A 21,859-nucleotide genomic window follows, 5' to 3' on the forward strand; every position below is an offset into this window, starting at 1 on the left:
GACACTCTGAGGTCACACGACCTGGCATCAGCTAATGCTTACCACATTAAAGGGGAAGATGGTAAGTTATAAATGACTGCTGTTTGATCCTTTACAAACCCATCAGGAACGTATCTAGAAACCTGTGGGATATCTCCAGGGTACAAAAGACTCCACATCTACTCACTACATATGCCTGGTAAGGAACAGTGGTGGCCCCTCTCAGTGTGTGTCCAGAATATAACAGCAGTAGCTAGAGCAGGAGGTGAGAGCAAGAGATGGAGAGCAGGGTCTGTGCTTCCACCAAAACCGCCCGCCCACCCTCCTGGAAATCGCTCTTCAAGGAAGAATCAGACCTGGAAAGCCAAAGACAGCCACAGTGAACAAATGATTTAATGCCTACACCTTCCATGGGCTCCTCAAACAAACAACACTTCCATTTCTTCAGAGGAGTTCACACACACTGAAATTCGCTGTTTCTGCCTTCTACAGGAGAAATTTCGGAGGCCAGGAGCCAGGCATGTCTTCTCATCATGAACCAGCAGAGCTGGGACAGACGTCATGCATGTGATGGGCGAGTGACAGAATGCCCCTTTGACAATGCCCCATTGTCTCCAGTCGGTCCCCACAAGAAAAGTATCAAATGTTCTTACTTTTATCAGCCATCTCTTAGAATTAAATCCCTGCTAGGACAGCTCGGGACTTGGGTCCCAGGCATAGGAGCGGAACTCATTCTTTTCTCTGGAAGAACAGATGAGCTGAGCGGCCGCACACCATTCAACATTCATTTTTCAGTCCATGAAGCCTGTCTACTCCCAATCCAAGGCTTTCCCTGACTTGTCTTCCATCTAAATAGTCAAGTCTCTTCTCAGGAGAAATGCTCCACAAGTGGCTGTTCTCATAAAATAAGAGAAGTGGCTGGCAGAAATAATCTGTAACTTCCCGGCATAAGCTTCCCTTGGTGTCTAAATATAAACACCATTGACTGGCCAAAAACACCGTGTTCAGTGTGTCACTGTCCTGGTGGCAGACGCCAAGGCCTCCTGCTAACAATAGCAACTCAGTCAGATTCCAAAGCTCAATCACTCACTGTTAAGCCCTTCCTAACTTCTCCCTGGGCTAAGGAACTTCTCTAAATGCCTCATCAAATCTAAGATACTACTCATGATAATGCAACTGACAGGAAACATACAATACTGCTAATTAAAGCCAAGTGCAATTTGTCACAATTTCCCCAATTTTAAACCATGTGCATGTCACATAGTCTGTTTACATACAGTTGTACATGTACATATACATATTCAATCGGTAAAGTACAGTGGGCCACCAACATTAGGGCAAAATAGTCCTTATAAATACTATCTTTTAGAAAATTAATTTAGCTACAAGCTACAGAAAGGAGATAAATCTCACTCATGGACAAAACCATAGGAAACTGTAGGCATTTGCATGAGTGCCCCTTCCTCTTTATGCGGCATTAAACTACGCTGTTTCAAGATGACAGCCTTCCAATCCATAAACATGACTCAGTTGTTTATATCTTTGAGTACCCTAGTGTATGAGACAGCAGTAAACCCATTCAAAATATTCCACTGAGCAAATTGTACTGGGAAGGTAGAGGAGGAAGGATCAGAGGTTCAAGTCATCCTCAGCTACACAGAAAATTCAAGGCCAACCTAGGCTACATCAAACTGCCTTTAAACCTAAATGTTTTTCTGAGCTCTATTCATTTTCTCCAAAAGGTGAGGACAGCAATGGTGACTTCTCACTCCATGTCAAGGAAAGTGAAGGTCTACTGGATGACACACTGGATGCTCATGGTCAGGACCTCTTTTCCCGTCCTCTGAAAGTGCTCATGTTGTACGCCCACACGGTGTCGATCCCCTCTCCAGTAGTGTGGTCTGGAGTCCAGTGTGGGAAAGGGAACCGGCAGGCAATAACTCTAGCATCGTCCTCAAGTTCAAGCTCAAGTTTCTTCTCCAGCTGTGACATCTGTGGAGAACAACAGCCATCAGGTTCCCTGAATAGTAACAAAGGAGACAACTTCAAAATGCCTTTCTGCACTTCAAAGTCCCTGGAAATATTTACAAACACATCACTTCAGGCACAAACAGTTATCATGCAATCTATCAACACAAGAAGACACATGAACAGCCGTTACAGGGACATCTTCTAGTACCAATTCTAAAGTAACCTATCTTAGCAGATATGTATAATAAATCCTTGGTTTTCTGACAAAAATCATGATACGGCAATAATTAAAATACTAATTATTTTAAATGATTTATCTACTAAAGCACTTCAACACAGCATGTATTTCATGTATTTAAGACAAATTTTTCTATACTTTTAACATCTCTGAATTGGGACACATCAAACAACTGACATTATCCTAGAATTATAATCGCTGTTATTTTTTTTCTCTATAATAACAGTATACTGTAGCATCAACATTTAGAGTCGGTGAAATATTGTCTAATTAGACCGTGAAAAAGCACATATTCTACCATTTAGAAATAATTTTAAGCCGGGCAGTGGTGGAGCATACCTTTAATCGTAGCACTGAGGAGGCAGAGGCAGGAGGATCTCAGTGAGTTCGAGGCCAGCCTGGTCTACAAAGTAGCTCCGGGACAGGCAGGGCTACACAGAGAAACCCTGTCTCGAAAAACCAAAAGATGAAAAAAAAAAGGAAGAAAGAATTTTAAATGTGTGTATAATGTACTAATGATGCATTTCCCCCTTAGGGGTGTTTAGTTCTACGAAGTATAGCCAGGACCTGACACACTACGCACCCCTCTCCCACTCAGCTACACCTGCAGCCACAACTTTAGTGAGTTTCTAAACAATATAGATATTATGTCAATCTCATATGATTTTATTACCCAACCTACCAATAGTGTTTTTAGTATTTGCTGAAAGTATTGACATTTTAATTACATCAACAAACAACTATTTAAAATTATCTGCAGTTTGTAAAAATGTATGAATATCCTCATGTTTAAAAATATGCTTCACTTTCTACTTTTAACTGATTTTGAGATGGTGTCAGTTTGTAGACAAGCTGCCAGAACTGAACACAGGACCCATGCGCAGTCCACCCTGGCTGAGTTCTGGCGCATGCGCAGTCCACCCTGGCTGAGCTCTGGCGCATGCGCAGTCCACCCAGCCGAGTTCCAGCGCTGCCTCATTGTTCCCTACAGCCCTCCTCCCCCATGAACTGACTCTAAACTTTTGAGAAGAGGCTGCATACAACACTCCTGTTTCTTACACACTCCACATGAGGCTCACACCAGGAAACTTACTCTGCCCACAGTAACCCAGAACAATTCAATCTTTTTCTCCCAGTAGTGTCCTGTACCGCCCAGGAAGCAGCTCCATGCTTAGCCGTATGGTTCCTCTGGTCTCCCAGTTTGGTTTGTTGTTGTTGTTGTTGTTTGTTTTGTTTTGTGGTACTAGGGGATGATCAGCCTTGTGCATGCTGACCCAGGGCTCTACCCCACTTCTGTCTCTTCTGACCTGGGAGAGCCCTATCTTTCTAGTCTTTCATGACAACAGACCAGTGACCCTCGGGTTCCTCTGCTATTTGCTCCCGATGGCTCAGTGGGTCTCTGGCAATGGCTCTGCTGTAAGCCTGTGACCTTATCAGAGCTCCAGAAGCCCAGAAGGCCCTGCTGCTCCCGATGGTGCCGTCAACCACTGTCCGGGTGAATCTGGCATCTCTGTAATGTATTTACTGCCTTCCCTTTATCCTTAGCGACCCGCTGGAAGAAACTGTAAGCACCTTTACTCACAGACTGTCTCTGCCCTAGAAGCAGCATATATTAAGGATTCTGACTGCAATCAATTTTTATTCTAAAGGCTGCAAAGTAGCAACAGGCTGATCCATCTGTCCTCTAGATCAGCACTTCTCAACCTGTGAGCCAAGATCCCTTTGGGATCAAACAACCCTTCCACAAGGATCCCCCAAGACCATCAGAAAACACATATATCTACACTATGATTCATAACAGTAACAAAATTACAGTTATGAAGTGTGGCAGTCCGGGTAGGTGTCAATACAGACCGTGATCTGCAAAGAGAGAAGAATGATTGACTTCATCAACTTGGACCAGAGTTTGGGGAACCTAATACCAGGTGGTTCATTGTTAGCACAATTAAAACACAGTACAATTTGAGAAAAGTTTCCAGGCAACCATCAGTCCAATTAGTCCAATCAGGTGCACAATAAAGCTTAAAAGTATCTTATGACCACATGGAGACTCTTTACAAAGTACATGTGACCATGAGGGTGCATTCTAAAGCTAAAACAAAGAATCTAGTGGGATCTCTGACCAACAGCATGGAGGTCAGCAGGCCATAAAGTACTTGTGACCTCCCCCTCAGGGATGTGCTGGGGATGTCTTTCTGTATGCTGTGAATGTGTTGCTCTGATTGATAAATAAAATGCTGATTGGCCAGTAGCCAGGCAGGAAGTATAGTATAGGCAGGGTAAGCAGAAAGAGAATGCTGGGAAGTGGAAGGCTGAGTCAGGGGACACTGCCAGCTGCCACCGCCATGAGAAGTAAGATGTAAAGATATCAGTAAACCACCAGCCATGTGGCAAGGTATAGATTTATAGAAATGGGTTAACTTAAGATGTAAGATCTAGCTAGCAAGAAGCCCGCCATGACTATACTGTTTATAAGTAAGATAAGTCTCTGTGTGTTTACTTGGGTCTGAGCGGCTGCAGGAACCAGGTGGACTAGAGAAAACTCCAGCTACAGGGATGGGTAATGGTCTAGGGAGGGAAGAGTCTGGAATAACCATTCTGGGGAACTAGGGTGAGGTCTGCCTCCACAAATAGTAAAACGGTCACTAGGTTGTTAACAAAATCTACTCTGAGCTTTCTGGATGGAATGCAAGTATTTGATTGTTATCTCCTCCATTGAGGAGACAGCCCTACATCATTAACATTCCTGGTTCTTTCAGTGCGTCTCTGTGAGTACAAGGACCTCTGTGCTTGTGCCCCCCAACAATGAAATAGCAAAAAAAAAAATAATTTTATGGGGGGTTGTAAATATACATCTCCATATTCTAATGTCATTATGCTAATGTTCAAACTGTCCTAATTTGGTCATGGAGCACCTCCTGCATCTGGCTGCTCCATTCTTGGACATACTCCCATTAAATATTTTGAGTACTTCCTCATGTTTGGGCTAAAAACATGTTCCAAGCTTTTGTACCCTCCCTCCTGTAACCCTAGATCAGCTACTCTCAAGGATTCCTAGTTCCCTGTAGTGAAAAATGATACTTAGAAATGAAGATCTAAGCAAAAACTACTCCCTCTAAAGGTAACTACAGCCAGACAGAGAAATCAGCAGGGCTCTTGTGAAGGTTTTATTCTTGACCAGCATCTTACAAAAATGACTTGGGGAAAAAAAAAAACAAGATACAGATGGAATAAGCCAAAATCCTAACGCATCATTAGAATTGATAATGGAGAAAAAAATTCCATTAAGGAGAAAAGATTTCTATTCTTCTAACGGCCAGCAAAGAACTAAAAAAAGAAAGAAGAAAAAATTATTCCTTGAGGGAAAAATTAAATAAGCAAAAAATGAGACAACACGCATTTTTCAAAATATCAGGTTTCTTATGGTAATTTTGTTCATAAAAAGATAATTGTAAATGTATTCACATTCCTATTCTTTTTCTTTTATAGTTTCTTTTATTTCAGAGTGACTGTCATATGCTAAGTCAAGATAAACCTAAAAATGAAAGAAGCTATTTCAATCATAAGAAATTAACTGACTAAATTACACATAAATATGCATCAAATCTGTCCTGATATCACACACAGAGAGAAGTAGTGATGTGTCATGCCTGTCTAATAGAATTCAAAATTATTCATATAATTATGGGTTTCACAGTGACACAAACTCATCAGATTCTAATCATATCTTCAAAATGTGAAGCACGCCTTGTATCCGCTACAGGCATACGGCAGACCTATGGCTGACGGTGCTGACCGAGACCTGGCGGCCTCCTTCTTCCTCCACCTGGCTCCAAGGGTGAAGACATCCTTACCAAGATCTCCAGAAGCCTTGGCTGTTATGCCCCACTCCCCAGACAAAGCTCAGGCCTTGGGCAGGTCCTCCCTGAGATCTGCCTGCCTCCTGGACTGGCCTATGGTTGTGCACACTCAGGCATGTGCACCTGAGCTCCAGATCTCCCAGACTCCCCCTTACCTAACACCGCCAGTGTGACTTCAGGAGCCCACACAGAGCTGCTACAGATGGCTCTGCCTGTACCTCTCACGGCTCAGCTCCTGGTGACCCAAATATCAGGAGCAGAAGACAAGAAGTAGCCGGCCTGAACTCCTCTGTCTCTCACCAATGCTGGAGATGCCCACTACTTCTACTGAGTTTCTCTTTGCAGTGCAGCTGGAATTGGATGTCTTCTCACCAGCTAACCCACCCCAGAACGAGCCTTAGTCTGTCACCTCGACACCCAAAAGAGCACATAAGTGTCTCCCAATTTCTAATGTCCTGGGTCTGACCTCCATGCAGTGGTGGTGATCTTCTTCTGTCCTATCCAGTTTCCCTGCCCCTGCTTACCCTCAACAGCTCCTTCCCTTAAAAGGACCAGCATCCTTCATGTGCTGGTCCTATTCTCTGGCTCACCTCAAATTCACATCACCCTCTTCACCTGCATTTGCTCACTGCCTTCCAGCCAACAGGCACTCACACCACTCAGCACTGTGCAACTGCAGGTCCTTAGCATGAATGACCGTTCGTGGATAGTACCCTTCCAGGGATCCTGACCTGCTCCTTCCCTGTTCTCGATGACCCCACAGAACATATTCTCATCTAGTATATGGCATCTATGGAGATGCCTCGTTTAATATATAATCTTCACACTAGTAAGAGGTACTGTGGGAACATGGTCCAAGAGTAGAGCAGTATGAGAAGTTGGAGTGCTTTTACGAGAACACTACAAGAAAACAACACAAGGGTCTTGTGACCTCAGTTTCTCTAAAACACAGAATTATTCTCAGATTGTTTTCATGTTCTTCCCAGGTGTAGTTGCTAGGAGTGAGTTTACTTCAGTTTACTCATTATTGCTTGCTGTTGTTATGGAATTAAATGTTTAAACTACCCTTTATATGACTCTAGGGAAAACATGTCTTTGCCACATGTGGCTTGTCCTCGTGATTGTATACAGCTTGTGCTCATGAGAACTTTACTCCTGTGACCTTTCTTAACCCTTGGAGTATAAACTGTCTGAGGCTCTGAATAAAGTTAGCTATTGCGTGAGACGTTAGTCTGCCTCATTCACTGGCTCCATCCTCGCAGGTCCCACCACCTCTAGACTGTGATAAGGTACCTCAGGGTATACATGTTTTGTAACTCACTTTCGCAGTCAAGTGGTCAGGAGACCCTGTCTCCTGTGCAGCAGCCACACTTACTACACGAACAAAGCCTGCAGGCATAGAAGCGCACAGTGTATGATGCTCACTGAATTCAACAGCGTGGAAGGTAAGGGGCACTTCACGGGACCACTGAGGACAGCTTCATGGAGGAAAGGGTAGGAGTTCCCTCACCAAACCTGTGCAGAGTGGGTCTGAGCTCACCAAGAATGGCGGTACAGGCTCTGAGGAGCAGCACAGCCAAGGCCAGGGACTGACCAGATGAAGAACTGTGCAGAGAACTCATTAAAAAATGACTAAGCAACTCCATGCCAATCTGAGTCCCGTGGCATGTTTGGACCTTTTCCCTAAGTTGGCAAGAGGTCACAGAGGGTTTAGGGTTCGGTGTTTTGGCTTTGGGGGGGGGGTGTTTGTGAGACAAGGTCTCAGATAATCCAGGCTGACCTCAAAACAGGCTATGTAGCCAAGGATGGTCTTGAACTCCTGATACTGTGCCTCTGCCTCCCAAGTGCTGGGACTACAGGAGTGCACCAGAACGGCTGGTTTATGTGGTGCTGGGGACTGAACCCTGGGCTTCACGCATGATAGACAAACACCACCTGAGCTACATCTCCAGCCTCACAGAGGGTTTTAAACAAAGCCCCAGTTAACCTGCTCCACATTTTGAAAAGAGCCTCTTAGTGCATAAATTCAGGCTAAATATAAAAATGTACAACCTTAGTAGTGTGTTCACCAGGTCCAAATGGGACTCCTCAGAGTACTCTGATACATACTTCATTCTGAATTGTCAGCTCCAATTTCCACCTCAAACTGCACTGTGCCTTCAGGAATAATCCAGTTGGTATTAAAAGAGGACTGAGGCATTACAATGTCAGCTCTCCTCCTCCACACTTCCCTAAGGCTCCTCCTGGCTCCACAAGTGCCCATCAGTGCCTCAGCTGTCCTTAGATACTTGCCTTGACATGCTCATTTTGGAGGGCCGGCTGATCCATGCTCAAGAGAATGAGATGCAATTCAACAGCACCCTTACACAGCCAGGTAAATTCAACAGCATCCTTACACAGCCAGGTAAATTCAACAGCACCCTTACACAGCCAGGTAAATTCAACATCATCCTTACACAGCCAGGTAAATTCAACAGCATCCTTACACAGCCAGGTAACACTTTCCCAGGGCCACACAACTATGAGAGGGCAAAGCTGATCTCCAACTTCCCAGCCAGCATTTTCTCCTACCCCTGGCTACTTCCTCTTGACCAAAGTCTGACATGGGCTGCAAGTGGGGATCCCACACGTGACACTCAGTTCAACAGATGCCAAATGGGCTCCTCCCCACCCACCATGTGCAGAGCCCTGGCTGGCTGAGTCTTTTTTAAGAGATATGAATGCCCTTTGGATTCCCACTGTTCCTCTTTTTCCCTAGAAACAAGGAACAGTAAAATGCTGAAATTCCTTGGTTAAGATTCATCTGTGTACAGGAGAAGAAGCAATAATTGCATGTATTTTTCAAAATAACAAAACTCACACTGCCCGAGGAAACATCCCCCAACACTGTGCAAACCAACCCAGACTCAGGCAGCAGGGCAGCCTCCACTCAGCATTACAAAGGCCACTGCTGCCCCCAGCTGGGACACGGCAGCAGGGCTTCAGAACAAACCCACATCTCAGCTTAACTTCCTCTCTCCAGGCAACATAGGATTCCCAGTAAATCTGCTTTTCTACTTTCAACATTAAAGTTACTTGTCTCCAATATACTAATTATTACATCTTAGAAGGCAGAAGCCAAACATCTTAAGTAGTAAGCCACCATCAAAATTCCCTATCTAGTCTATGATCCCAAATTATTTTTATTTGTGAGGTGAGGGGAGTTGAAACAGGACCTTACTCTGTAACCTAGGCTGGCCTCAAATTTACAATAACCCTCCTCCCTCGGTCTCCGGAGTGCTGGGGTTATGCTGGGATTGCAGGCATGAGCCGAGGCCTGACCCAAGCAAGTTTTCAATGATCAAGGACCAAGCCCTCTCACCTGCCTTCGCTTTTAGACAAAGCAGTTACTCACAGGTCCCATGGCAAAAACACGGATACAGTCACTTTGGTAATACCATCATCTCTGGTTTGTAAAAAGCAAAAAAATGTGCCATCGCACTGGAAGTTCCAATGTGAGGATCAATTTCTCAAGCAGTTAAACACTGTGTGTAAAAGTCCAAGCATAGCTGGGCATGGCGGCATATCCCCATAACCTCCACACTTGGCAACCGGAGGCTGCAAGTTGAAAGCCAGCCTGAGCTACATAACAGTTTCCAGGCCAGCCAGGGCTACACAGTGATATGATACTCAAGCTCAAAAAACAACAAAATCTAAGGCATAAATAAGAAAATGAAACAACAAAAATGAAATTTCCTTTTTATTTTAAATTAAAAACCCTATCCGTTATATTGTGCCATTTCAGCAAACATCCAATTCTACCAAGATTATTATGGCTACAATTACAGACTTTGAGAAGTAAAAAGGAATTGATTTCTCTGGTCTCTAAACCAGCAATGACAGTGAAGCATCCTACCCTGACTATCTCTGCAAAGGCTAGAGACACCATTTTCAGAACAATAGTGTGGCATTTTCACTTTCCAAGTACATAATCAAAGTTCAATACTCAGCTCTTTGGCAAATCTGTGAATTGGAGGAAATTGAAACCAGTCAATGCTCATCCACCCTTAAAATTATCTTCCAGCAAAACTAAAGAATGATCAATTCAAAGGGAACATCCCATTAACTTCCCCAAGTGATTGCAGTGGGGTGCGAGTGAACAGCCGTGAAAATCATCAACTATACTCAACGCTGGGACCTCATAAAGCAGTTTTCAAACTGGGATTGTTAAGGCTTTAGAGGATCATTGAGATTTTTTTTTCTCTGAAACTAAAATTTTAAAATGTGTCTGAATCTTTAATGATTAAATTTTTAAGGTCCTTAGTATTTTACTAAACCAATGAACTGAAATCCAATGTTTCCCTCAAGTCACTGGGAAACTGTCACTGCACGTGTGAGAGGTGATAAACTGCATGCAGCTGATAGGCCGGCGACGTTACGCACCCCAGAAAACGGGGCTGCATACTCACCATCTGGGGCACACCAAAAATGACAACATTGGAGTACTGTGCGAAGGTGACCTAAACAGGATGGAGAAAGAATGGTGGGTTAATTCTAAGCAGACAAGCATCACAATAAATCTGCCTCACTGGAGCCCACATGGCCAGGCAGCAAGTTTTCACACACTCCCCCAAAGAAGAGCCTCCTTAAGAGGCCCAGCAAAAAGAACACATTGCCCACCCTTTGATGCACGCCAGTCAAATGCATCAGCTTTCGGGATGCATCCTGGGCCTCATCTCCCCATCCTCACAGGGACTCCATCGAGACAGAACTGTGTCCTGCTGCCAGTCAGATCTCCTAAAGCCACCTGTTTCAGGCTGCGGCATCATCAGACTTCTAATCTTCTCCTCTTCCCTAAAACACTGCATTGAAAGTTCAATAAAATGATTTTTTGCAGCAGTTGAAAAATGGGGTAAAAGTGCTTTGCCAGTCAAAATTCTTATTGCCCAATAAAACCGTATTTGCTCTATGGAGACCGTTTAGTTATATACAGCCTGAAAACAACGCAAGCAAAATCTAAGTGCGTTTTTATAAGCTGCTGAGGACAGTGTTACAGTGGGAAATTCTTACTTAAGACAAAGCACTCCGTGAAGCTTCCTAACACAAAACGCAGGGTTTTGTTGTTTGGGTTTTTTTTTTTTTTTTTTTTTTTTTTTTTTTTTTTTTTACACCAATAATGCAGACATTGAGATCAACAGTTAATAAATGGGACCTCATGAAACTGAAAAGCTTCTGTAAGGCAAAGGACACCGTCAACAGGACAAAAAGGCAGCCCACAGAATGGGAAAAGATTTTCACCAATCCCACATCTGACAGAGGGCCGATCTCCAAAATATATAAAGAACTCAAGAAACTAGACACTAACAAACTAAATAATCCAATTAAAAAACAGGGTACAGATCAAAACAGAGAGTCCTCAACAGAGAAAACTCAAATGGGCAAGAAACAAAGAAATGGTCAACATCCTCAGCCATCAGAGAATGCAATCAAGACCACTCTGAGACTCCTTCTCACACCTGTCAGAATGGCTGAGATCAAAAGCACAAGTGACAGCTCATGCTGGCAAGGATGTGAGGCAAGGGGAACTCTCCTCCACTGCTGGTGAGAATGCAAACTTGTTCAGCCACTTTGGAAATCAATATGGCAGTGTTGTTGGTTGGTCTCTGGCCTTTTGGGGGCCTACCACCCAGCTCCCAAATAAATATACAGAGCATTTCCTAATTATGAATGCCTGGCCTTAGCTTGGCTTGTTTCTTGCCAGCTTTCCTTAACTTAAACCATCCCATCTACCTTTTGCCTCTGGGCTTTTCCCGTTCTCTTACTTCTGTAAATCTTACTCTTACTCCCTGGCTTGCTGTGTAGCTGGGTGGCTGGCCCCTGAAGTCCTCTTCCTTATCTGGTTCCTAGATCTCTCCTCCCAGATTTCTGTTTATTCTCTCTGCCTGCCAGCCCCACCTATCCTATCTCCTGCCTAGCTATTGGCTGTTCAGTTCTTTATTAGACCATCAGGTGTTTTAGACAGGCACAGTAACACAGCTCACAGAGTTAAACAAATGCAACCTAAACAAAAGTAACACACCTTACAGTAGTATTCCCCAACATGGCAGTTCCTTAGAAAATTGGGAATTGATCTACCTAAAGACCCGGCTATACCATTCCTGGGCATATACCCAAAGGAAGCTTCATCCTACCACAAGGACACATGCTCAACTATGTTCGTATAAGCTTTATTCATAATAGTCAGAAACTGAAAATAACCTAGATGTCCCTCAACTGAAGAATGGATAAAGAAAATGTGGTACATTTACACACTGGAGTATTACTCAGCTGTTAAAAACAATGACATCATGAAAACATCATGAAATTTGCAAGCAAATGGATGGAACTTGAAAAAAATCATCCTGAGTGAGGTGACCCAGACCCAGAAAGACAAACCTAGTATACTCTCACTCACAAGTGGATGTCAGCTGAAAGTAAAAGATAATCGTGCACAGACCCATTTCAGGGGCGATGCAGATGCCTAGTACAAGGGACATTACAAGAGTAACCCTAGCAACAATTCCTAGTGATGGAGGATAAGGAGCCATCTTCTGTAACCAGGCAAGGCCTCGAGTGGAGGGACTGGACACCAACCCAGCCACAAACCTACAGCTCGTCCTGCCTGCAGAGCATTCTGGGACTGGTGCCCAGCAGAATCCTCATCAGAGAGACCAGAGAGACTTGATCCAGCAGCTGATGGGAACAGATACAGAGTCCCACAGCCAAACATTATGCAGAGCTCGAGGAGTCCTGCAGAGGAGGGGGAGGAAGGACAGGAGGAACCAGAGGTAACAAGGATACCATGAGAACACAGCCCACAGAATCAATTGGCTAGGACTCATGGGAGCTAGCAGACATCAGGAAGCCTGTAGGGGTCTGACCTAGGTCCTCTGTACATATGTATAGCTGAGTGGCTTGGTGTTCTTGTGAGATTCCTAACAGTGGGAATGCGGGTGACAGACTCTTTTGTCTACTTATGGGACCCTTCTCCTCCTGCTGGGTTGCCTGTCTTGATGTGATAGTATGTGCCCAGTCATACAGTAGAGCATAATATGCTATGTTTGGTTGATGTCCCTGGGAGGCCTGCTCTTTTCTGAGGGGAGATGGAAGGAGGGAGGATCTGAGAGACAGGGAAGGTGGGGTGAAAGGCTGGGAGAGAAGGAGGGGAAACTGCAGTCGGGATGAAATATGAGAGAATAAAAATAGAAGAATAAAGAGTCCAAATATATTAGAAAATCCTTCCTTTTATGATTATGAAAAGGAGCCACCATAGCAGGTTCATAGACTTCCTTCTATCATCTGTCTTTGTCTCTCTCTTAACACGCAAGCACACACACAGAAAAGCCAAATGTTTATCAAGAATCATCTGATTTCTAAGTGAAATGAAATAGCTCATTATTTCACAAAAGAAAAGAAAATGCTTTAATTTAGTCACTAAATTCTTAGCTTTCATATGACTTTTATCAAAACTTGAAGCTTCTATACTTAAGTACAGGCTAGTATAAATCTATGAGGTTAAAATGCATTTGCACTTTGTTGTCCCAAATATTCATTTGGACTTTCTTTTTCTTTCAACAATCTTCCTCGTCAGCCACACTCATTATGAATGAAGAAGCCCCATCAGCTTTTCTAACACCGTCCTCCACATCACGTACCTTCCACAGATCTGAAATATAAAACCTGGCAGAGCCATGCACACCCTCTCTCCAGGCACGGTATCGGGAGTACCAAACCAGCCACGGGTTCAGTTCGTAGCCCACCGCTGGAAATCCTTCCTTTGCAGCCGCAATCACCTAGACAGAAGCAGGGGGTTAGCAAAAGAAAAATGTCATCTTGCATGAGAGTTCCCTATTTAGAGTTTGTAATATTCCATTAAAAGGTACTTCTTGAGAGCTACTGGGAAAGAGGAAGGGACCAGGGAGAGGGGAAATATGGTAGTTTTAGTGACAATGGCCCCCGTAGGCTCTTATAGGAGTGAAGCTGTTTGGGAAGGATTGGTAAGAGTGGCCTTGCCGGTGGTGGTGGTGCACACCAGCACTTGGGAGGCACATCTTTGAGTTTGAGGCCAGCCTCATCTACAGAGAGGGTTCCAAGACAGCCAGGGCTACACAGAGAAACCCTGTCTCAAAAAAAAAAAAAAACAGTGGCTTTAGTTAAGGAGCTACGTGGCTGGGAGTGGGCCTTTGAAGCATGCCATCCCCAGCTAGCTTTCTGTCTGCCTTTTGCATATAGATCAGATGTGAGCTCTCAGCTGTTGTTCCGGCACCCTGCCTGCTGCCATGACCCCCACCATGATGGTGATGGACTCCAACCCTCTGTAAGTCCAAAACACTCTTTCTTCTCCAAGCTGCCTTGGTCATAGTGTCTTCTCACAGCAATAGAAAAGTAACTAAAGCAGGAGCTAAGAGATGGTAAGTGGAATGGGCAGGATCAACGTGCACTAAGTACATGGACAAAATTTCACAATGAAACCCATTACTTTGTATAATTAATACAGGCTTAAAAAATACTTTTGATGAAGATCTCACGTAAAAATGTTACATCTACAGTTCTATAGTTGATGGACAACACATGACTAACCCAAAGATTTCTGCATTTTGTCAAAGATTTTGCCTTGACTATCAAGAGACACTCAGGCTTGTTTTGGACAAATGCATCCCTGGTTCTGGCTTAGCTCACAAGCCCCATCCCTAGCCAGATGAAAGCACTCAGTGGTGGGCAGTGACGACAAGTCACAATGGGAATCACTTCATGTCACAAAACTGAAAATCGTTAAGATGCTAAGTATTATGGTTCATAATAATTTGCCGGACAGGTGGTGGTGGCGCACACCTTTAATCCTAGCACTCAGGAGGCAGAGCCAGGTGGATCTCTGAGTTCGAGGCCAGCCTGGTCTACAGAACGAGATCTAGGACAGGCACCAAAACTAGACAGAGAAACCCTGTCTCGAAAAAAAACAAAACAAAAAATTTGCCACAGCACAAGAAATGATTTTAAGCTTAGGTAGAAAGCCTGAGTCACCTTCCAGTGTCCCCATCATGATTTCAGGTCTCCCCCACAAAGCCAGCGTCCACAGGACCAGAGAACACGGTGCGGTCCTGCTGGTCGGCACAGCACGCGCTGACAGAACACGAGCTTTCCCTGCTGTCTCCACATCATCAGGGTGAGGCCCACGGATGCGGCCCCCTCCTCACGCAGGCTCACTCGCCTGCTAGTCAGTGGCCTTTTCTTTACTCAGAGATTCAGGCTGGTTCACAACATGGTAAAGTCACTGAAATTCTGATTTTTTTTTTTTTTTTTTTTTTTGGACAAGGCCTCATGTAGCTCAGATTCTGTATCTAGTAGAGGTTGATCCTCCTGCCTCCACCTCCCAAGTCCTGGGATGTCAGCACATGTAACTGTGCCCACCCTGAATTCCTATCTTTACTCAAGCAGGGCTTCCCCAATGGCCTTTCTTAAAAATTTTAACTTTCTATCAGCTCCTAGGAATCATCACTTACCCATGTATCAATACAGAGAAGCATAAAGTGCATAAAAGTCAAGGTAATTTAGCTCCACAGCTCCACGTTTCTTGTAATCATGCCACATTTACTGAATCAAAAATTCTAATAGACTATTTGGTAATTAGCAATTAATTGCTCCTTTCTATCTGGCATGTTTACAGAGTACTTTTCCTCTAGGAGGAAAAAAAATCAATCAGAGAAAAATGAACTCTAAACACATGCTGGTGGTCTGAGAGTTTTAGCCAAACACAAAGTGAAACACACACTTTCCAAACTGTCACATTTGGCACGACTTTGCAGACGCCTCATAAGAAACATAAAGCAGAAATTCTACAGTTTTGGTTCCAAACCTTCACTGTTTGGACATGACTCACAATGCGTCCATCGCCACTGCCGATGTCCACCAGGGGTCCTCTTCTGTGCTGCAGCATCTTCACCACGTTTTCGATCTGCTTCGAAGTGGCAGGCACGAACGGCAAACAAACTTTCCGGAGGGCTGGTGTGACAAACGGTGTAGCCACGGCATACAATGTCACCAATGCCCCACCAATGAGCCCGGGAAACAAGAGCCCCCAATTGCTCTTCTTCAGACGGTTGGGATCCAAACTGGGAGGCAGAACAGGTCCCGGCTGCCCTTCTTCCTCAGGCGTTTCTAGGCATGCGCCATTGTTGAATGAGAGCAGAAACACACACAGTGCACATCAGAAAACTGACAACTCTTCTGACACACACGCACGCACGCACGCACGCACGCGCACGCACACACACATAGGCCAGCAGAGGTGTCTGATCCCTGAAGCTGCAGTTATAGGTGGTTGTGGCTGCCTGACATGGGTGATGGGAACCAAGCTTGGGTCCTCGGCAAGAGCAGCAAATGCTCTCAACACCGGCAGCCTCTCCAGCCCAGCTCATCTTCTTAAAGGATACATTCACTGGATACAACCTAATTTACAAGTATAAAATTCTATAGTGACTTCTAAACGTCACCAACAAAATTAAAGTGATTTTGGGAAAATTCTTCAATACTAATGAAAGATCTAAAATCTTTTCTTTCCAATGTACTGGTTTGGTATGTGTCTAGGACTCAAGTAATGTGTTATCTCAATACCCATTATTGCAAGTTTTAATCATAAACTTCACATTTTTACAATCTGAACAAAGAAAGCTTCAAGAAAAAACAAGCATGAAAATGTCCAGTTATTGACCATTTGAAATGGGCTGAATGCATTATAGCATCTATAATCTAGTTGTATAGCTATAATTTTGAGGCAACCAGAGATGAAAATCAGATTTTGTTTAAGTCTTTAATAAATATGGTAATAAAAAAGTTTAAAACACATGGGGGGTCATTGCATTATTCCTAGCACAGAAGAAAGCAAACAAACTCTAATCTATGACTGCGGAGAAGTGCGAGGCCCCTTAATGTTCCTCCTTTTGCATTCACCCTTTAAAATGCGTCCTTAGTAAGATGAAAACTGAGGGAGGGGAAGTTGATTAATGACAAGCAAATCCCGGCTAAGAGCCAGACAAGGTGCCAGCTCTGTCACAGTATTAACACCGTGACCTCACAGCCCTCCTGATGAACTCCACCTCCGTAAACCATGGGCCCCCAACTGCTGGACTCTGGAAAGGCGATCGATCACAAGGCTCAGGCACACAGCAAGCAGAGGCACCCAGTGTCAACTATTTCACATTACTGGGACACTGTGGGACACCACCACCACCACCCCACCACCCCAGCCCCATGCCAGCAAACAGACCACTTCTGTGGGTAAGACTGAAAACACACAAATCCACAGGAAGCAGGAAAAGGTCGAGGAGGGACAGTAGATGCTTGCCTCTGCATATGACAGTATGGCTGCTCATAGCCGTCAGGAAGCCATTCAAAAGGGCTGCAGTGCTTACTTCAAGCTGCTGTAAGAAGTGAGCACAGCCTTACTGGCTTACACCACCTTTCTCACCATCTGCTGGAGGTCAGGAGTCTGCAGTGGGCTGGCAAGGCTGCATTCCTCCTAAGGCCTTTAGACTGGGAATCAATCCCTTTGCATTTTCCAATCCCTGCTTCCATCCGGATATCTCCTTTCTCCCATTCCTGTCCTCCTTTTTGACAACAGTGTGCACATCTAGTTAGTCCAAGATAATCTCTGGTCTTCAATCCCATTTGCACAAGCTCCATCAGTCAGAATGCAGATACACTGGGGGGGGGGGCATTCTACACACTACACCCATCAGTGGGGACGAGCTATTCTACTGAGTTACAACTCTGAACACAGCACACAACAGAGCTGCCAAACAGCACTAGGTCACAGTCCAGGGCAGCTCTCGACACCGCTTCCTCAGCTCAGCATAACTTCACTCTCCTCTCCTTTGCTTCCGACACCCCCTTAAAGTGAGTTTGAAAGCTGCTTTTGTAGTAGACAGCCAACATGGAAGTAAGCCTGCTGCTGGGCAGTGATCGTGGGGGGCGGGCGGGCAGTCTGCTGCCGATGCTGTGGTCGTGTATAAAGTCCCCCCTAGGTGTTATGGTAACAGGAACCTTCAGTGATTTCAGTCACCCTTGGACACTGTGGAGGAATATGCTATCGTCGTCGCACGTTTGCTCATTCGGGGACGTCGAGGCTCACTGGCTGCCTTCATGGAGAGCCTTCCTACTGGCGTTCCCGTGGAGCACAGCACAGGCTGTAAACACATTTAAGATTCAGTCCTGGTGTCTCAGAACCTAAGCTAGCTGTTTAACATCTGATACTAAGCTGCTGCTGCTGCTGCTGCTGCTGCTGCTGCTGCTGCTGCTGCTCCTGCACGATGGCTTGCTAATCTGGAGAATTTTCATTTTTTTTTCTTCTGCACAACTCAAAACTTAAGAAAAAGAGTTTAGTAACACCACTATCCTTGATTACCACATTTAAATGAACGTGTATAAGGTATAAACCGGAAGACTGTAACAACGGTTAACTGCCACCTTGAAGACCACCATTGGGAGGAATGGAGGGGCCACCGTTTTTCTTTTTGAGACAGTCTTGCTATGCTGGCCTTGAACATGCATCGATTGTCTTGCCTCAGCCTCCCAAGTTCTAGGATTACAGGCATCCACCACCACACTCAGCTTAGAAACCCAGCTTTTTTAGGGTTTCCTGGGACAGGATTAACACACCTTGTCCAGTAAACGTGTACAATTCCCTGGGTTTTAGGAGGTGCATGCGGTCCTCATCAGTCAGTTTCAGAACATGAGTGCCTGCGAGCCCCTTAACCCTTTAGGGTCGTCTCCCCACCCGCCCTCTGCTACCTGCCCCAAGTGACCACCACCTTAGTCTCCATAGCCTCTACTTTGGACTTAGATCTAACAGCCTGCAAAGGCCAGAGAGGTGGCTCAGTGGGGGCGCTGCAGGGAGATGATGGCTCAGTGGGTGGTGCTGGTGTTCAAACCTGAGCTCAGATCCCAGCACCCACGCAAAAGCCAGGCCCCACCACAGCACTGGAAGGGGGAGACAGGTAGATCCCAGGCACTGGCTGGCCAGCCAGCCCAGCCAAAACGGCCAGGCTCCAGGTTCAGCGGGCAACCCTGTCTCAAAAGAAGGAAGTGACCAAGCGGTGATGGAGCCCACCTTTAATCCCAGCACTCGAGAGGCAGAGGTAGGCGGATCTCTGTGAGTTCAAGGCCAGTCTGGTCTACAGAGTGAGTTCCAGGACAGCCAGGACTGTTACACAGAGAAACTGTCTTGAAAAACTAAAAAAAAAAGTGGAGTACCTCAGAAATACCTTTTGTCAAGCTTTGGCCTCCATGGGTACACATATGGAACTTCTGCACACGCACACACGCGCGCGGGCGCGCGCGCACACACACACACACACACACACACACACACACTACAGTCTGTGGTTTTCTAACCAACTTCTGGCATTTAAAATAATGTACTCTAGAATCCTTCCTGCTATTCCTTATCAGTGCTTGATTCCTTTTTACAGCTGAACATAATTCCCTAACATAAATAGATCACACTGTTTATCAAGTTGAGCAATAGTTAATTAAACACGTGTCTGGTGGCCCAAATTCTACCTCACCTGTACATACATGTACCCATGCATAAACCCAGCATACAGTAACAAGGTCCCGGTCTCTAGGGTCTCCCAGCTGGCCTGTGTAAGTAGTGGGGACCAACCAAGGCAAAGGATGCAAGAAATATTATACTGAATATGGGGGAAATGGAGGGAAACTATAAGCAGAAAACTTGAACTGAGGGCAAAAGAAGCCAGCCTGGGGACCAGGGCATGGAGGCAGGACAGAAGGAAAGGAGCCTACAGAAGGGCAAGTCTTTGAACAGAAGTGGTCCTTGAAGTCTTTGTGAAGCCAGCCTTGATGCTACCAACAGATGAATGGCTGCAGGTCAGCACATACATACAACGGAGTTTTATTCAATTGTAAAGAATGACTCACAAAGGAAAATATGGTTTCTATCAGATGTAAAAATCTTTTTTTTTTTTTTGGTTTTTCGAGACAGGGTTTCTCTGTGTAGCTTTGCGCTTTCTGAACTCACTTGGTACCCAGGCTGGCCTCAACTCACAGAGATCCGCTGGCTCTGCTCCGAGTGCTGGATTAAAGGGTGCGCCACCACTCCGGCTAGATGTAAAAATCTTAATAGTGTGATAGTGTGTGTGTGTGTTTCTGAGGGAGGCGGAAGAGGTCTAAAGGGAGAAGGGGAAAGGAAATAACAGGGCAACAATACTACCTGTTTTCTCCTATGTGGAACCTAGATTTGATGATATATAATGTATGCACATACGTGATAAATAACTATGTGGGGAACAATGAGGAAATTCAAATGAGATGAGTGGGAGGGGAGGGGACAGTGAGAGATGCTTAACACAAGGTGCAATGATGTAATTTTATACGGATGAAAATGTTATCATGAGACCTTATTTTGTATTTTTTAACCCTTTCTTGTACTGCCCTAATGTCATCTGTGTGCTTTTGCTATACATCCCCTATGGATACTAGAAGTCATCCTAGACAGGGTTCTGACAGGAAATAGGGTGCAGAAGACACCGTTGGATATTTTCTAATCTCAAATCAACAGCAAAATGGATTGCAGAATCCACCACTTGAATATTTAAAAACACCAACTCAACAAAATTGAAAGGAAATAAGACTACTACAAAACACAAAAGACACTAGGTGCATCACCGAGTAGAGGAGACAAGAGGGCTAGGCATTAGGCAAGATTAAGACATCAGCAACCGTATGACAGACAGCAGGCTGGCTGTCAGGTCTGTGCTGGTGCGAGCATTCTAATTTTGAGTACTTGGTAAAACCCGATAACAGCACAGCAGAGACAGTTTCTGTTCTGCGGAGTACGGGGGGAGAGACTGGAAATTCGTGATCAGTCTAAGCTTACAAACTGGATCGTGATCTCGGGCCGGCGGACGACGCAATTAGCGTTCTGGTATCTTTCTAAAAGCAAAACGCTGGGGTTAAAAGACTCCGAAGCCAAGGCCGTGCTACTCTGTCTCCACCCAGCACAGACCCCGGTGATCAAGTCACAGGATCTGTGCAACCTGGGGAGTTAAGAACCAACACTGCGTTCGTGCTGGCGACCAGGCGCTCTTCTCCCCGAACGCTCAAGCAACCCTGTCAATCAATTATTACTGCAATTCTTTTTTTTTTTTTTTTTTTTTGCAGACAAGAAAATAAAGCCGCAGGCTCAGTCACTTCAAAGCAGCGGCTCCTCCACGACAGGGCTGGGACTCCAGCGGCCCCAGGGCTTAAGATCGGGCTGAGCAGTGAGTCGAGTGCACGGGAGCCCGAGGAGTCCCCAGCAAGCACCGTGGACGCCGCCACCCACCCAGCCAGGAGAGCACCGGGCAGGGGCGTGAAGGACGGCGCGGGCGGAGAGCGCGGCACCCACGCGCGCCCGCGACCACAGCCCGCCAAGGAACCCGCCGCCCTGCCGGCCAACTCTCACCTCCTCTCTCCATCGCGAAACTTCCGGGGAGGCCGGAAGTGGGATCTACCATCTTCCCTGAGCCGGGGTGGGAATCGAGGAGAAAATGTCCTAAGGAAATGAGTTCCCCGCTGCGACTCTGTATCCGAAAACTCTCCGAAACCAACACCTTGAATAAGTGGCTGAACTGGATCTAGTATTAGCACTAGTATTTGGGCTCTAGAAGTTGCCTTCCGAGTTTTGGAATAACCCCCCTAGCTTCCTGGGTAATAGAAGTTTCCAAGAGCGGCGGATTCCAGAAGGTACTCTCTGGCGTTAAAAAAAAAAAAAAGTCACAGGAGGGGAAAGAAAAGT

General features: G+C 45.3%; 1 protein-coding gene across 1 annotated transcript; it reads right to left on the minus strand.

The window, feature by feature from the left end:
- Nucleotides 1–352: 352 nt before the first annotated feature.
- Nucleotides 353–21,830, minus strand: Atpsckmt (ATP synthase c subunit lysine N-methyltransferase). Its single transcript, XM_028882028.2, has 5 exons — nt 21,527–21,830; nt 15,944–16,221; nt 13,722–13,859; nt 10,497–10,547; nt 353–1,971 (listed from the first exon to the last, which is right to left on the minus strand). Exons 1-5 carry the CDS (start codon nt 21,576–21,578, stop codon nt 1,801–1,803), a joined length of 690 nt encoding a protein of 229 aa, XP_028737861.2. The 5' UTR covers nt 21,579–21,830; the 3' UTR covers nt 353–1,800.
- Nucleotides 21,831–21,859: the final 29 nt, after the last annotated feature.

This window comes from Peromyscus leucopus, chromosome 11 (assembly GCF_004664715.2).
Source record: "Peromyscus leucopus breed LL Stock chromosome 11, UCI_PerLeu_2.1, whole genome shotgun sequence".
Lineage (NCBI taxonomy): Eukaryota > Metazoa > Chordata > Mammalia > Rodentia > Cricetidae > Peromyscus > Peromyscus leucopus.

Bases quoted from the DNA above. Each gene is read 5' to 3' on its own strand.
- Atpsckmt (XM_028882028.2), bottom strand. From the start codon at position 21,578: ATGGTAGATCCCACTTCCGGCCTCCCCGGAAGTTTCGCGATGGAGAGA. The intron at 16,222-21,526 runs GTGAGAGTTGGC...GCGCATGCCTAG, and splicing joins TTTCGCGATGGAGAGAGGAG to AAACGCCTGAGGAAGAAGGG. The intron at 10,548-13,721 runs GTACGTGATGTG...CATCCTGTTTAG, and splicing joins ATATTTCAGATCTGTGGAAG to GTCACCTTCGCACAGTACTC.